General features: G+C 38.9%; 1 protein-coding gene across 1 annotated transcript; it reads left to right on the forward strand.

The window, feature by feature from the left end:
* Positions 1 to 8,284: 8,284 nt before the first annotated feature.
* Positions 8,285 to 16,056, forward strand: LOC125285602. Its single transcript, XM_048230129.1, has 9 exons — positions 8,285 to 8,453; positions 11,012 to 11,166; positions 11,414 to 11,484; positions 11,602 to 11,750; positions 12,002 to 12,184; positions 13,137 to 13,303; positions 13,660 to 13,779; positions 14,236 to 14,330; positions 15,392 to 16,056. Exons 1-8 carry the CDS (start codon positions 8,375 to 8,377, stop codon positions 14,305 to 14,307), a joined length of 996 nt encoding a protein of 331 aa, XP_048086086.1. The 5' UTR covers positions 8,285 to 8,374; the 3' UTR covers positions 14,308 to 14,330; positions 15,392 to 16,056.
* The last annotated feature ends 1,913 nt before the right edge of the window (positions 16,057 to 17,969 follow it).

Raw genomic sequence — 17,969 nt, forward strand, 5'->3', positions numbered from 1 at the left:
CTTCTACTGTCCTTAATGCTTAGTTGTGTTTTTATATTATATACTTTAATTACTCTTTCTGCTGTTAAAGAATGTGTTTGTGTTGTATGTATGCTGCTGCTGAATTTTCCCTGGGGATCAATAAAGTATCTATCTATCTATCTCTATCTATCTTAAGAAATACGTGAGTAATTACTGTAGCCTTCAGTCTCACGGTTTTAGGCTATTGAATAATAGTTGCACATAATGTATAAGGATATGTGGATGCAATTTATTGTTGTCTGTCATTAGATAAAATAAATGTAAATGAAAAGCTATCAAGTTCATAGAAGGGATCATGTTCAATAATGATTTTAGCACTAATGACGAATGACATACATGACCTGAGCTAGCAGAATTAGTTAGCAAGGAGCTCTCTCCAGATGTAAAAGTTTGCAAAGGTTGCGCTGCCTATTTCTAAATGACATTAAACCCAATAATAGACCTACGTACATCTCATATCCTAGGTAGGTTAGCAACACAAAGTTGAGAGGTGCAAGTGAGCAAATCAACTTGATATTAGCCTATTATTATGTGTTACCACAGAATCACTTAAGCTAAACTAGCAGCCATGTCTCGCTGTTTATGGCACGACAGCTCTTGGCGTATGTGTGTGAGGAGAAAGGCAGCACAGCCACAGGCTTGGGGAGGAGGCACTAGAAGCATGCCTTGTGCACACGAACAAGAACACGGTCATTCTTAAAAGTATTGATACTAATAAAATTAGGTACTGTGACAACTGCTAATAGCTATTGCGACACTTTTGTAGTATCGGTGCACCGTACAACACTAAATTAGACGATCTCTGACGTTACGCAACCCCCTGTTGAATTTTCACATTGTTGTTGTTTTTCCCGATTTCACCTTGCTTGTTAAAGTGTTAAAATTATAATTAAAATGTAGGGTCTGGGCACTCACCGTTCGCAGTGCTCAGTCCGAGGGGCGGGATAATCAATTGTCTTTCAAATTCCCTCTGCACTTAATGGGACAGGGGCAGCACTATGAGTCCCATCGTTTCCCACCAGCGGAGCTAGTTGGCTAGTTCAAACGTTTGCCAACTTAATAAAAGCTTAACTTCGTGTCACACTGTTAAGCCAACAGCAACATCCATCTTATTTGTTTTCAAGTAGCAGGGGAATTCAAGCCAAACCGTTGCAACTCTGCCATCAATCATTATGTTAAGCCCACCTAACGACTCTATACCGCGATTTCATTGGCCTGATTGAGTTTTGATTTCTGGAGCTCACAAGCCAACGGAGGTTGCTAGACTAGCCCTGGCAGCAAATGTAGGGGTGCGTCTAGATTTCTAGGCTAGGCTAGTATAATTACAGTGCATGAAAATGCACTGTTCTGTTATCCGAAGTCTTCTTCTTCTTCTTCTTCTTCTTCTTCTTCTTCTTCCCACCAAATTTCTGCGTCTAATTCAGCTTCAACCGTTTGACGTAGAAACTTCGTTCAAACTTTGTAACGTAGGTCTTGAAAAGGACACTTGAGGAATGTATTTTTCACTTTTGTAAACTTTATACTTTTTGAGATATTAACAAAAAACAAGCTTATTTTTCCCCATAGACTTTGCATTAGCACTATGACATCACAATGGACTAATTAACTTGATTTGCACCTGTATCAACTTCCAGCTGCTCAACTAGTACCCATCAAAGGGCCAGTTAAACTGATTGCACCTGTATCAACTGATTTCTGCTTAACTAGGCCAACTCTCTCTGTGTCTCTTCATTCTACAAGGATATAAGGCACATTCCATCCAACTTTCTATCCATTCATCCTCTTCAAACCATTCACTCATCCACCCATTAACCTATCCATCAACATCCATTAAACAATCTGTCTATCAACATCCATTCAACTTTCTGTTTATCAACATCCTATCTACATTCAACTTTTAAACTATATACTCTGTCTCAGGGTTTAAGCATACAATCTGTCTCTCTTAAGACTACTATTTCCTCTGCCCACAACTGTTTCAAAATAAATGTCCTCACTACAATATTTCACTATTAAATAATTTAACTATTTAAACTACTCAACTATTTAACTGTTCAGCCATTTAAACTGTCAGTTGTTATCAACTATGACTCCTGCCAACTGTTTCCAAATAAAAGTTTGTTTGGTATTTTATGTCAATATAGTATGTTTATATTTTCATGCACTGGTAATTTCCTCGAAATTACATTTTCTAGTTAAAATTTAAGACCTTCGTTTAAAAAATTAAGACTTCGGCAACAGAATTTAAGACTTTTTCAGACCTTAATTAAGGAACATGACATTTAAGACCGTTTAAAGACTTTTAAGACCCCACGGCTACCCTGCATTAGGTCAGGAATACCAAAAGTACTTCTATACGGCTCTAGGCTATACTTAATCATTTTACGTTAATCATTTTGGCCATGTCATTTTTTTTACTTTTGATGTATGTTCAGCCCATCTGTAAAATATCTTCATAAAACCTAGTGGAAATTTCACCTCTATCATTTCTATGACAATGTGATTTTGTAGCTTTCGTAGCTACACAGTTTGGCGTTAACTGTATAAAGGTTGAATAATTTTAGTGCAATAGAGGCCTACCGTTTATAAAAAGCCCACCAATAATGCTCACCACAATTGGAAATAATTTAAAATAAGAGAAAATTACCCCAGAATCATGGATGTTTTGGAACCTCCAGCCCTCGTAACAAAAGCCTTCTTGACCTTTGCGGATTCCACAGCTGTCCATAGGCAGAGCGCTCCACAGTGCATAACGTAGGCTGCAAATAAAAATCAAAATCAATCTATCAGTGTGGTAATAATAGCTCTGAAACTGACAGTTCCAGTCATTGATTTTGATTAGCTGAAACGTGTTCCTTTCTGTTGTAATTCCCAAGTTAACCTTACACAAGGTTACACATCCTTGTGTATACATCCCTACGCAAAGAATGGTAAAAAAGTTGTTACAAGCTGTGGCCAATGTTCCACTTACCATTGTGTGACAGTCTACATGAACTATTTATTGGTGTAGGGGTGTCTTTATAAAACCATCAACTGTGCATAAGGTAAGACAACCAGGCTGAAATGACTAAAAGAGGAATACAATAAATCATCTGTTGGAAATTTATCTTAATGCCTCAATTAACAAATGAGGAAAAAATCCAACCTTTAAACACACCAATATTCTTTGTGAATGAACCAGGTATCGTAAATTAATAAATGTTATTCCTTAAAATACAGGGGGCATAGGTAAGGAACCCCCTATGTTAAAATCCCATAGGCAGATTTTTATTTTTAAAGGCCAGTTATTGAATGGACTCAGGATACTATGCATCCTGATAAAGTTCCCTTGGTAATTAAAAGATAGATAGATAGCCCCACATCACATACCTTTCACCATACCTAGATATATCATGGTTTTATTTCAGTTAGGCTAATAGCTGGTTTGATTTGCATGCTACAGATTCTATTAATTGCAAAAGAAATGTTGACTGGTAAGTTATTCATGACTGCAGATGCTGACTTGCCTATTTTCGATCAACCCGACCGCAGCAACGCTACTTCCTAGTTTACCTGGGTTACAAGAATGCCCTTTCACTCCTGTTACAATATGCTGTAATGTATAGCAGGTTAAACAAAAGTGAGAACATATTGTGGGGGAAAATATACCATTTTGGTACGCTGTTTGTTCAGCAATTTGATCAGATGGTCTAGCGCAGTCTTTTTTAAGAAGTCTCTTTTCAGTGGCATTGAGCTGGAACCAGTGGCAATAACGTTAGCTTCGTCATCTTGACTGACATCCCAAAGACATTTTAAAATTCTGTGCATTTTGGCTACAGCATGGCTTAACACCATTCAAAACATACAGACTAAAGCTGTATAAGGCAAAGTAAGCTAGCAACGTTAAATTGTCTAACGTTAGCTTTATATACAAGCGGGCCAGTGATGTAACTTACAAGTAGCTAACATTAACTAGAAAATGTAATTTCGAGGAAATTACCAGTGCATGAAAATAAAAACATACTGTATATTAACATAAAATGCAAAACAAACTTTTATTTGGAAACAGTTGGCAGGAGTCATAGTTGATAACAACTGACAGTTTAAATGTCTAAACAGTTAAATAGTTGAGTAGTTTAAATAGTTAAATTATTTAATAGTGAATTATTGTAGTGAGGACATTTATTTTTGAAACAGTTGTGGGCAGAGGAAATAGGAACAGAATCTGTAGTCTTAAAGAGAGCCAGATTGTATGCTTAAAGCCTGAGACAGAGTATATAGTTTAAAAGTTGAATTTAGATAGTGTAATGGATGTTGATAGACAGAAAGTTGAATGGATGTTGATAGGCAGATTGTTTAATGGGTGGATGAGTGAATGGTTTGAAGAGGATGAATGGATAGAAAGTTGGATGGAATGTGCCTTATATCCTTGTAGAATGGAGAGACACAGAGAGTTGGCCCTAGTTAAGCAGAAAGCAGTTGATACAGGTGCAATCAGTTTAACTGGCCCTTTGATGAGTCCTAGTAGTGAGCAGCTGGAAGTTGATACAGGTGCAAATCAAGGTAATTAGCCCATTGTGATGTCATCAGCCCATGTTAAGTCTATGGGGAAAAATAAAGCTTGTTTTTATTAATATCTCAAAAGTATAAAGTTTACAAAAGTGAAAAATACATTCCCCACGTGTCCTTTTCAAGACCTACGTTACAAAGTTTGAACGAAGTTTCTAGTTAAACGGTTAAAGCTGAATTAGACGCAGAAATTTGGTGGGAAGAAGAAGAAGAAGAAGACTTCGGATAACAGAACAGTGCATTTTCATGCACTGCACTGTAACTAGCTAGCTAACTTTATGTGCTGCTTCGTCAGGTTGTTCAATGATTTATTGAGTCTAAAAATATGCAAGAACGTTAGCAAATTACCAAAATGTTAATGTACCTTCTCTGAGTTTTCGTGGTGGCACAATCCTTCATACCCACACATCGTTTCACTTGGTTTCACTGGGCGCCAAATCTAGACTGCGTTTTCTGGTAGGAGTCTTCTGCAGACAAGTTTGTCACGTCCGACCATCATAGACCTCTGGAGTCTAACTTGATTTCTCTAACTTGCAAGTCGCAAGTTAGCTCTGGGGTAGCAAAAATCAAATTGTGCCGCCTTCACGTACCATTGATTATAATATCTACTCGAAGGTTGAAGACAAAAGTGCGTTCAGGAAAACGTCTGCATGCATCTCCAATTTCTTTGTCTCCCTGCGCGAAAATTTAACAGGTGATCTCCTTATATGGGCATAGATGGTAGCTTTTTTTGTAGGCGAACTTCAGAGGTCTGTCAGAGCATCGTCATGTGTGGTGGTCACATCACATGGTTAGGCCTACTGTTTGCAAATGTGAACTTGAAAATATGTGCAATTAAAACAAATAAGCCAATGAAAATCATTTGTGAATTGTTGTACAACAGCTAGAGCTCTTACAGATCAGACTAATTTATAAAACAAATAGGTCTGGATGAGCATTACATGAGTTCACTTAGAGAGCTCTCTGATGGATAAGCCTGAGTAAAATATGAGATATATAAATTGAGCAAGTCTGAGTATTGTATAAGCCTTTGCTGAGATCTCTTTTTTGTAAATCAAAAAGGACTAAACTGAGATGACTAGAATGAGAACGGTTCAAGCTTGTGAAGAGATCTCTTTTACAGAACTGATGGAGCCTAATCTGAGATTTACCAAAAATATCTGAAATGAGAATTGCATGAGTTTACAGAGAGAGCTCTCTGGTGGATCAGCCTGAGTAAAATATGAGATGTATAAATTAGACAACACTGAGCATTATTTAAAATATTGATGAGATCTCATTTGTAGATTAAAGGGAGTCTACACTGAGATAACTTAACTCTTTTGCTCCAGAGACAAACCTGAGAAGCGGGAGACAAAAGCAATAATCTCATTTTTATATCACTGTGATCTCATTATAGGAGAAACAATTGAGAAAGAGAGGAGCTCTCGTTTTAACATTTTCTTTCCTCTGGGAATTACATCAGTGACATTTATCAAATACCAACATTGGGAAAAGGAGTGACATATTTTGTTTATTTTTAATAATGCAGATAAGATGCTGATAGGCAATTTGAATATTCTGAAATACATCTCTGGTTAGGGTTAGTTAAACAACAGAGGGAAGAGTGATACTGTGATCGAGCCTCTGTGATATGAAAGTCCTCTCTTAACGGACACCATTATGTTTCACCATATGCCAAAATATATGCACATATATCAAAATGAATTTCCTCAGTTAATTAAATAATGGGGTAACTTGTAACCGGAGGGTTGACGGTTCGAACCCAGTAGGAACGGCTGAAGTGCCCTTGAGCAAGGCACCTAAGCTTAACCCCTCACTGCTCCCCAGGCGCCGCTGTTGATGCAGGCAGCTCACTGCGCCGGGATAGTGTGTGCTTCACCTCACTGTGTGTTCACTGTGTGCTGAGTGTGTTTCACTAATTCACGGATTGAGATAAAAGCAGAGACCCTCGCAGGATCAAAAGAGTATACTTACACTGATCGAGCCTCTGTGATATGCAAGTCCACTCTTAACGGACACCATATGTTTCACCATATGCCAATATCTATGCACATGTATCAAACTGAATTTCCTCAGTTAATCAAATAATGAATATAGATGATTTAAATTTGCAAAAAGGGGAAAATGAAAAAAAAAAAAAACATTACGCAAAACAACTTTATCAGGCACTATATCCACAAGCAAGGTTATCACCTATTGCCGCTATCTCTGGCTCTGACTGGCACTAATTGTGCAATAATCCAACACAGGCTTGCGTCAGAACACAGGCCATTGAAGAGCAATTAGCATCAGAATCTGTTAAAGAGCCTCAGTTGGCTCGGGGAGATGGATGTCTGTTTCTACACTCACTCTTGCTAGGCTGTGTTCTTGTATGGGTACAGCATTCCCAATTACATCATATTTGGAAAGGTCAGTAACTCGAACATAACTGCTTTTAATCAGTTAATCAGCTATCATCTAGCAGTTTGTGAGATTGTGCCACTTTAATGTATTATTATACATGTGTTTAAACTGAGGAGAATCACCACTACATCATTTTAATACACTATGATTTATCTGGTTAATCTTATCTGGTTTATCTGGTCTGTTTTTAGAAGGACACTTTATAGTTGTGCACAGGGATAAGATTTTGGTTGTAGTATGAACAAGCATCTTCTGACTAGAGGCCTTATTGTTGGCAACAGAAACAATGGCTTAGGGGAGAGCAGGGTAAGATGAGACATTTTTTTAGGGCAATTCCATGGAAAATTATGTTTTTTGTAACATCCATAACACCAATAAAATGTGATGGTATGGTATGATGTGAATGATTACATTAAATTTGAGCATTTGCTATTTTTGGCTGAAGGATGTACATGAGAGAAAATGCACAAACAAATGAATGTTATCATTCACATCATACAAATGCCAAGGCATTTCACTGACGTTGGATGTGACAAAAAATCCATTTTCCGTGGAATTGCCCTTTACTTCCTGCATCGCAAACTTTTGCTTCTTGACATGGAATGCAAACTCATTATGTTGGGGAGCTGTTACATTAGAATGTCAGGCCAAAGTTGGAAACCCTGTAGAAATTTACTTTATACATTTAGCTTCTATCCAAAGCGACACACATTTTACCTTTATATGACAAGGGTCACTGTCCCCGGAGCAACTCGGGTTTAAGTGTCTTGTTCAAGGGCACAACAGAAGCTAGGAGTTGAACGTAGCCTACAACTTTGCAGGCTACTGCTCCATAAAAACTTTGCTGCCACCGTCCCACGTTTGCAGATTGCAGAAATGTGCTGCAATTTCATAAGCAGCCTATGCATAATTTTTGCTGCTAATGGGAAATCTTGCGAAGCAGAAACCCTTATATCCAGCCCCGTCCCCACGGCTATGCATGCAATCCCCCACCCTGAATGTGAGGGAGGTCTACAATCCCGTTTTCAAAAACATGTATTACATAGCAATCGGAATTATGATGCTATGACAGCAGCAAACATTACGCATTTCCTAGGCTACAATGACAGGTGTGATTACATGTCAACATGACCATGTTCTATCACAAGGAAGATTGATTGTGATATAATATGATCGCTGATAGGCTAGTTATATAACACCGTTAAATACGTTACATGACACGCCTAAATTTAAATTAAAAATTGACGAATTAGCTTTTAGTCTATATCAGGACCTTGCCACACAAAGCTTTTCCCACTGCCATCAGCACATCAGTGTATCACTGCAGCAAGAGGAAGCAGACGAAGAACAAGAAAACTGCTGAAACCTGGGAGTTTTGGCGACATTCAGAACTGTGACAATGGCACAACTATCACATCTATGGTCAAGAGGACTTGTGTGGGTTTTCCTAACAAGCGCAGTGATACTCCTGGTTTCAGGTGGGTTGTGGAGGTTAGTCATGCTCTTTCCTCATCTACGTGTATTGCTGTTAATTTAGGTTTTTAATGACTAAGACTGAACCTGAACTACAGCAGGAGTTCTTTACATTGTACCCCGTAGTAGGACCTCATTGTATTGTTTTTACAAGGAATGGGAAGGAAATTAAAGAAATACAGAAATGGTTGCAAAAGCCATACACTGTAGACATAGGAATGGCAGCAAGAATAGGACTTATACTTTGTGAAATGGTTAAAATATAAATCAAGTTGTGGTGTCTCTGATCTGTTAAGTGGACAGTTGTGGTAGTAGCTCAGCAGCAGGGATGTAGTGGAGGCTCAAGTAAACACAGTTTATCCACCTCTTATTAGAGTTGATCCACTTCTCAAACGAGTTTATCCACCAATTGCAACTTTTCTTCTATCATAGAATTTTTACATAGAAGAGGGAGTGGGGGCGCCTTGAGCGCTGAGTGAGCAGATACGAGTAGTGAGTTTTCGTCTGTGGAAAAAGGTGGATAAAGCAAAAAAGCTGTCGGGGGCTAAAAATAGAAAAAGAAAGGGAAAATGAGATGGCATGTCAAGGGATGCGACAGTAGCTAAATAAGTGGATGTTGAAAAGCAACAGGTAGGATTTAAAGTGTGACGTCTGTGCTTGGAGGCACACGTTTCATGTTCATGTTATTCATGTTACCTATTTATGTGACTAACTATCGTTTGCTAAGCATATGCCGATTGAAACATAGCCTATATCATTCAGATAGCTAGGTGGCTACCATGCTCATACTGCACTTTTAATGGCAAACTGCAAACATAAATGTCACACTAGCAACAACTCATGTTTCCATTTCCTAACAATGAGGACTCCTTGTAATAACTTAATATTGTGCTGTCAATGTGGCGCAAACAAAGGCTAGATCAGCCTGATCCTTTGTGAGCAACAGCTGGCAAAAGGATGTTATGAGAACCGTTTAGACTATCTTAAAGTGACAATGCGACATTTAACAATACTTCAAGTTTAAATCGGCAGAATTTCTTTAAAAATAATAATATGTAATACATTATTGGCCTTTTGTTTTACTTAAGTTGTTGTTGCATACCCCTCAAAAAATGGGTAGCTGCGCCTATAGGTGGTGCTATAATAATCAATTTTACATGTTGTCTTATATCTCAACAACAATGAGTCCTAGCTTCACCAGTTTTGCATCATTTTATTCCATATATTCATATGCGATTTTCCCCTTTGGATTTCTGCTCTAAAATTGTCAACTTGTCCCACAATTTTCAAATAATTTAATTGAAGTGAAAGCAAAATGAATTAGCCAGCGGCCATTTGAATCCATTGTCTTGCAACTCATTCTACTTCATATATAGACTATGCTGACAAAAATGACTTTGTTCATTTGTTGAATTGTTCGTTGATTTATTCCTTCAATTTTTTATTCGTTTATTGATTTATTTTTCAGTTACACATCAATGAGCATACAAGGAAGTGTCCCAGGATGACTTTGTAGCACATATCTCATCATCACAAAACTTAATTTGCAGTATTGCACTACACTTGTAAAATGAAAAAAAATAAAATAAAAAAAAAACATCTAAAATATTGACAATCTGTATCCATTCAATTGTATAAACTCTCACACATGTCAAAACTGCAGTTTTGTCCATAACTCCATGGTAAGTCATCCTTCCGGATTCGATTCCCACTTGAGCCAGAGTGAGACCCTGAATCTTAACCAGGTAGCAGGACTGCATTGTTATATAAGAATCTGCAGTACTAAGCCAACACATTAATGAGGACATCAGCTGATTTAAATCAACATGCAGTAACAAGTAACCACTTGTGTTAGACTTCCAACTTCCAAATTCCTCTTTGCAGGTAGTATAGCACATACTGTATAGCAGCCCCCCTTTTGGTGCTAGGCGTTAGGGCGATATAACTGAAAAAGTAGAAATTATACCTTCTCCTGACCTCAGCGCCTCACAACACAAGAGATGTATGAAATAAAGTTTGAATTTATTACATTTACACAAAACACAGGAAGCATTAACATAAAACTTCAGGAGGGGGAAAGGCCAAAATAATAAACCAACCCAAATATCTACAAGGAGAGGAATTAACTAATTAACAAAAGATAAAATTAACAACATAAACTAACCTCACTCTCTAACTAACCAAAAACAGGAGAAAAATGACAAGGTTAAACGAAAATGGCACCCAGCCTCCCTTCGAAGCTTGCCCGAAAGATTTAAGGCTAAACAGAAAGTTACAAGCACAAAAACTAGCAAAAAGCAAAACAGTTAGCCCCCACAACTAACAATGTAACAATCACATGTAACAAATACGTCTTAGGACATAAAAAAATCACTTTGCTCATTGACTGGCTTTGCACTTTCATAATTTAAATTAGGGCCTGTAAACATACTTTAAAAGCTGAACAACTAAATTAACCCAAAAATAAAGGCCTATAGATAGCATTTCCTGCTATATGTTAACCAGTGATAGTGGGGAGGAATGGAGATCTTATGAAACCACTCTTTTGTTGAATCTCCTCCAGCCACACAACCGAATGGACGGATCCGCAGTCAACGGGCAGTGGCTATGGCTGCTTATTCATTGTCCACAGAGATCACCAACTTTGAGTTCTCTAACTCCCTCCTCGATTCCAGCAGTAATTACTACAATTACCTGAAGTCCTTGGTTGATTTTGTGGTAAGAGGAAATTACAGTATACACTCTACATGGTGCTGATGTGTAGCATGCTTTTTGTAGAAAAAAATGTATTGGCCAACTGGTGTGACAGAGAACAAATTCATCTGTTCAGATATGGGTCTAGTATTGTATGTGTGAGGTCAATGTCTACACACATACACACACACACACACACATACACACTGCCAGTTGCCTCACAGGAACTTATGGATGATTTTGAAAATACTGTTTTGTTATTTATGTGCAGTTTATTCAAGCCTACAATATCTCCATTGACCCAGAAGGACATTTCTTGGGAACTACTGACATGTCATTCACGTAAGCATTCATTCATACCAAGTCAGTCTGATATGCACACATATCCTCCTTACTGACAACATCTTACTATTTATTTATCAGATGATGTCCATCTCATGCTCATCTCCTCTCTTGCAGGGAAGGTAAACATATTCATGTGGAGACAACTATTCTTTTCTCCTTAAGTCCAAGCACCCTAGGAACCATTGTGGTTAGAAACGAATTATTGGACTTTATGGTCCAAACATCAAGCTCACCGATCCAAATTAACCCTATTCAAACATTCGGTAAGGCATTTTGATATATAGTTTATCACTAATTTACAAATTTAAATTACATTTTAAACATTAATTCCCAGGTAAAAGCATAGACCAGGGCCTTCTCTTTTTTATTATTTTAACCAAGGACCAAACAAATAATCCCAGAATTCCAGTTTTCGGAGCCTGGGCTGGGTACCTTGTTTTGTGTTGTTTTGTGTTTGTATTGCTACTGAATCCAACAAAGATGTCAAAGTGCTAAAAGATCTCTGCTTTGTCAGTGAACGAAACCACCGTACCCATCACCACCAGGTCTCCCACCACCTCCAGAACCACAACCACAGAAGCTTCCAGGTCCAACAGTGAGCCAGCCTCTCTTACTCCTCATTCGATGAGCCCCCATAGACAAGATCCGACGGGAGCTGCTACTAACCACACTACACCTTTGCATAATAACGCAACAGGTGAGTCCAGCAATGGTGGACCAATCACCAGGGAATTCAAAGGGAATTGAATCCACAAGTTTTCAGGCTACTACATGCTAGCCCAGCTCCTTAATCACTATGCTACTACCAACCCACTCACACTCTCACTTCAGTGTTCAGATTTAATACAGCCAAAAGCTCTGATTTGATTCAGGTGGTGCTAGCGTAGTGGCTAAGGAGCTAGGCTAGCATGCAGTTGCTTGAAAAGTTGTGGGTTCAATTCCTGCCTTGTGCCCTTGCCTTCCCGTTGTGCCCTTGAGCAAGGCATTTACCTCCAAGTTGCTCTGGCCCTTGTAATATAATTGGCATTTGTAAGTTAAAGAGAAACTATGCAGTATTGGCAATTTCTTCGTTGTTTTTATCGTTTTTGCTTCTTTTTCACTGGCTCTGTCATGACGAATGTCTGAGAAACTCCATCACTACCTTGTTCTAGCCGGTGCCTGGCGTGTATGTGTATTTAAATGCAGTAAAGCAATTCGTTACACTCGTTATACTTCCTGACACTGAGACCGTCGGCCCGCCGGCCCACAGTTGCAAGGGTGGTTTTTCCGCTAGGTGGTGCGAGGGGGAAGCGAGTCGGCCACCATTCAACCCGAAATAAGTCATATAACCATTCCAATGACTCTGAAGCTGTTAAGTTAACATAAATTAAGCATGCATATTAAGCCAAAAAACCTGCATAGTTCGCCTTTAAATTAATACATGTAAATGCATATTAGCCAAATTCATATTAGCCAGTTTATCCAAATTACTCTTTGCAGGAAGTATAGCACATATAGTACACACAGAAACATGGCATGAATCATTGTCCAAAACACACTGTTCTAAAGCAACTTTAAAAAAAAAACTGTTAAAAAAAAGAACACTTCCTTTCTCCTTTGCTAATACGCTACCACCACCTCCTCTGGATCGGCTCTCTCTCTGTTTACAGATTGGACCTCTACTGCACCTGGAGTCCCCAACACGGTCCACTCAACCTCCAGCGTTTCCAAACCACTCGTGCCTTACTGGCTGGACTGGGTGCCAGGGTGGGGTATCGCTCTGCTTGTACTGGCCTCCCTCATCCTCCTGCTTCTCATCATTCTGATAATCCTGTTGGTAAGACCAACATGCTCTAAAAAAAAAAAAGAAAAACACAAACACACCAAATGAATACCCAAGAACCTCAACATCATCATCATCTCCCACAAAAAAAGTCTTTCACCATCATTGCCAAACTTGTTGTTTTTAAGATTGTGAAGCTGATATGTCTAATTTTGACTTAATTTCTTTCATATTGACCGGTTCTCCTACAGTCTTACTGTAGTATTTCTCCACACTGTTCTTCTTACAGTCTCACTGTAGTATTTCTCCACACTGTTCTCCTTACAGTCTCACTGTAGTATTTCTCCACACTGTTCTCCTTACAGTCACACTGTAGTATTTCTTCACACTGTTTCTTGATGTCTCCTCAGCTGCTGCGCTGGTGTTGTATGGATGAGCCTGAGAAGGAACCTCAACCCAGATATGATCCATACTCACATGAGCCATATTCATCCCACTCTCCAGCCAAATCACCCACCCTCAAACACATGGTGAGAGAAATGAGTACAGGAACACACACACACACACACACACACACACACATACACACACACACACATATATTTGCACTCTTTGCATGGTTTAGGAAAAGAGTATTCCTTTTGCAGGGAGGCTTTGAGGGCTAAGGAGCCGTTTGAGATTCTAATGGAATACAGTTATTAGCCACATTCTGCCAACTTCTCCTAATAAAACTCTACAATATGGGGTGGAAGCGAAGCGCCTGGGTTGCTGGTAGCATAGTGATTAAGGAGCTGGCCTAGCAACATGGGTTTTGGGTTCAATTCCCTTTGAACTCCCTGTGCCCTCCAGCAAGGCACTTAACCCCAACAAATGGCTCCAGGCACGATGGCCCTTGTAAAATAATTGACCTATGTAAGTCACTTTGGATAGATGTGTCTGTCAAATGAGTGAATGTAAGATATAAACATGATAATGTTTGTTCTCAGGGTGACCCTGGCCTGCGAACCCCAGAGAAACCCAGGGGGACCAGTACCGGGATGTATGTGGTGAATCCCTGAGTGTGAACCATACAAAAAGAAAGGTAAACTTAATATTCTGTGTAACACATTTCATCTGGTGAGATTTGGATGCTGTTTTGTTACAATTACAGAAAGAGAAAGCTTTAAATTTAAATTTAGTAGACCTTTAGACTCTGAAATGGTCCAACCATTTAGTTGATGAAAATGTCATATTTGACACAGACCTCATGGATTCAAATTGAGCTTGATGGTGTTTTGGGCCCCCACCGGTGACTTCAAGGCAGGTGGTAGGTCTTGCCTGACCCTAACCCTAGAGTAGCCTGGTAAACCAGACCCTGGAATCTTTCAGATTAAGGGTCTGGCCACGAGTAATGAAAATGGCCCAATTCGAGGGGCGGCACCAAGCATGCATTTGAAACTCTCACTGCACACAGTTGGATAACGCTACGACCAATCACAACAATTCATCAGTGTCAGTCATCAGTGTAGCTCGCCTTTGTCCCGCCTACACCGATTTGATTGGTCCCTCTCGCTCGAGAGATAGAAGAAATTTGGATCATTGCTCGTGGCCAGAGTATCTTGCGGGCACAATTCAAATTGTGCTCTCGCGAGAACTCTGGGTTTCCAGGGTAATCCTAGAGCCTTCTAGCACTGCCAAGTGTTGGACAAGTGTTGTTTGTTTACTAGGAAGATTATTACTATTCTATTACTAATTATTTTATTATTATTTATTATTTTTTATAAAAATCCATTTGTAAAGTCAGAACTGCAAAATGATTTTTGATTGATTGACTGAGTCTCTCCAACATATAAACCTGCCTGCTTGTGAACATCCTGTGGTGACTTTCTTATAAGGAGTGTCCGGGTGGGGCCTTTTTGATCCGACTTGGTCGTCACCTGTGTATTTAACAAGTGACTCAAGAGTGCCAGGATGGTCAAGTCACCTGCACCGATCTTTGTGACTGTTTTGTTTTTAAAGGGATAACTCATAACTTGTATTTTACTAGTAGTGTATGTTTTGGATAAGGATGTCTGCCATGTATTAAATTCCTACACCTCTAGTGAATTTCCCTTTGATTGAAATAGAATTTAATTGTAAAACTGAAATGTTTTTTTTTTCTAGATAAGCACAGCAACAATTCTGCTCTGGGGCTGTGGAGATCTGAGAATGACTACGGGGAGCTGTCCAAAATAGAAGTGCTATATCTGTAATAACACTGTGTAACACTCAAACTATATAAGCGATTTCACTGGCATATTGGTTGAGGCTGTTTATTTATTATCTAAAGCATGTATTAAGTATAGCATGTTGTTTGAATTATGATGGGCATAATAACTTTTAATAGCCTCACATAATATCTGCTAAAAATGCATTAATTAATGTTGTATACTCAGTCAAACATTGAAATTGATTAACTGCACCTAAGGCTTTGAATGAGGTTACTTTAGCTATGTTCATTCTGCTCTCTCATCCTATGGCAATGCAATGAAGTTGTGTGAAGCTCATAAGATTCATGCTACATGCTGAAAGAAACACATAACAGAGCTACGAACAAAATTGAGCTCAATTATTGCTGTTTGAAAAGGCCAGCAGTGATCTGTATGCATTGAAGTTGTGCTCTCTAGTACTATTTATGCCTTTGAATATTATTTGTATTGGTTTTATTTTTTTATATTTCTTGCTAATGTTTCTCATCAGTGTCAGATTGGTGACAGTGTTAAGTGTATAAGCGTATTTAAATCAAGGTGTACTCCTAATATTTATGAGTATTCTTGTTTTTATATCACAAAAATAGACAATGAATCAATAACATTTTGGATTGTTCTAAATGTTGTTCATGTGAACCCTCTAAATAAACACTTTTCGTAGTTTGTACATTGTAATTGTTTTTTTACTAGTAAAGAGAGATTGGAGCCAATGGTGTGGTACCACCCCCCAAAAAATAAATAAATATATATATTCCTTAAAATAAAGATGCTAGCAGGTGCTGTCATAGCATCATACTGTCATGTCAACAATCAATGATGTTCTGGCTGCTCCATTGGTGATTTTTTTGCTGTTTCGATTCTTTGGTTGTCCATTTTGGTTATTGACTTTGCTTAGATCCTGCATCAACAGGGAACAAGCACTTCAAGCACTTACTACTTGCTCACAAAGGTAGCCTTATTGGAGTTCATGGTGCTTTGTTTGGGCAGGCTACAAGCAACATTGTACGTGAAGGAGGGCACAACACCCATCATTGATGGTGTCACCATTATACCGTCATGACTATAACTGATCATGTTGATATGACACGGTTGAGTGTGTTTCACTAATTCACGGATTGGGATAAATGCAGAGACCAAAATTTCCCTCATGGGATCAAAAGAGTATATATACTTATACTATACTTATACTTATACATAAAGCATTCATGACTGTTTCATGAGACATGACTCAACATTCATACCAAACCGTGTCATGAATGTGGAAGACAGAACGACAACAACTTGTCAAAATAAAAGTCCAACAATCGCAAAGCAGCATTGTCGTTTTTGTTCCAGATCTCTTACCTGATCATGTCACATCTGAGTCAATGGGCTACTCCAGTACCAAAAAGACAGAACATGGTCAAGCATATCATTTTTGTTTCATAAAAATGTATGGTAACACTTCACTTGACGGGTGAGTTCATAACACATTCATAGCAGCTGTCATAAACTGCACATAAGGCATTAATGACTGTTTCATGAGACATGACTCAACATTCATACCAAACCTTTCATGAATGTGGAAGACAGAACGACGACACCACTGGGCATTGGCCTTCACACCACTGGGCATTGGCCTTCACACCACAGGACACAGATTGACTGTCATAACTTATTATGACATTACCACTACCATGCAACGACTCTAACATAGTTATTCCAGTCTTATGAATCAGTGGTCAAGAAAAGTGGTATTAATGGCCAGCAGAAAGTTTAAAGCTGAGAGGCCTTCTTAGTAAAGATTACAAACTTTGTGTGGAGAGGGTCTCGGACTTCCGGTTCCGGTTCCTGGGCATCCACAGTGGAAGTCTATTTAATAAGTCTATTTTTTTTATTTTCTTATTTATTTTTTTGTTCACTAAACATCATGCTATATGTTCACTCGACAGACCAACTAGCACTTGCTAGCATTTCTATTTAAGGCTTATAATTAAAAACAATTACAATGTGTAAGGGCGCTGAGGCACAACTGGCTACAGTGCCCATCCCACAATCGGGTCCAAGTGCCCTGGGTTCAAGGGTGACCCGGGTCATTTCACAATCCCTCCCTACTTCTCTCTTCCACTTGCTTCCTGTCACTCTCTTCACTATCCTGGGCACCAACAAGGAGCTCTTGGGTGCTCCTTGTTGGTGCCCCCCACCCAATCCCAATCCTCCCCCACCTTTTTTATGCAGCCCTTGCCACTTAATCTACTAAACCCCTCTTCTACTGCACTTTTAACCCCCCCCCCCCATTAATGCACAAATAGGCTGACACCAGACATAATTTCACTGCATTTCTTACCTCCAGTAACTATATGCATGTGACAATAAACTTCCTTGTATCCTTGTATCCTATCACAATAAAGGCAAAAAGCCTATCAATATAAAAGGCCCATTCTTATCGATGGGACTGAGGTTGAGCGTGTCACCAGCTTCAAGTTTCTGGGTGTCCACATCTCTGAGGACCT

Source organism: Alosa alosa, chromosome 20, assembly GCF_017589495.1.
Source record: "Alosa alosa isolate M-15738 ecotype Scorff River chromosome 20, AALO_Geno_1.1, whole genome shotgun sequence".
NCBI lineage: Eukaryota > Metazoa > Chordata > Actinopteri > Clupeiformes > Clupeidae > Alosa > Alosa alosa.

Coding starts and splice junctions, on each gene's coding strand:
- LOC125285602 (XM_048230129.1), top strand. CDS start 8,375: ATGGCACAACTATCACATCTATGGTCAAGAGGACTTGTGTGGGTTTTC. Junction 11,751..12,001: donor TAACCCTATTCAAACATTCG/GTAAGGCATTTT, acceptor CTGCTTTGTCAG/TGAACGAAACCACCGTACCC. Junction 13,780..14,235: donor CACCCACCCTCAAACACATG/GTGAGAGAAATG, acceptor GTTTGTTCTCAG/GGTGACCCTGGCCTGCGAAC.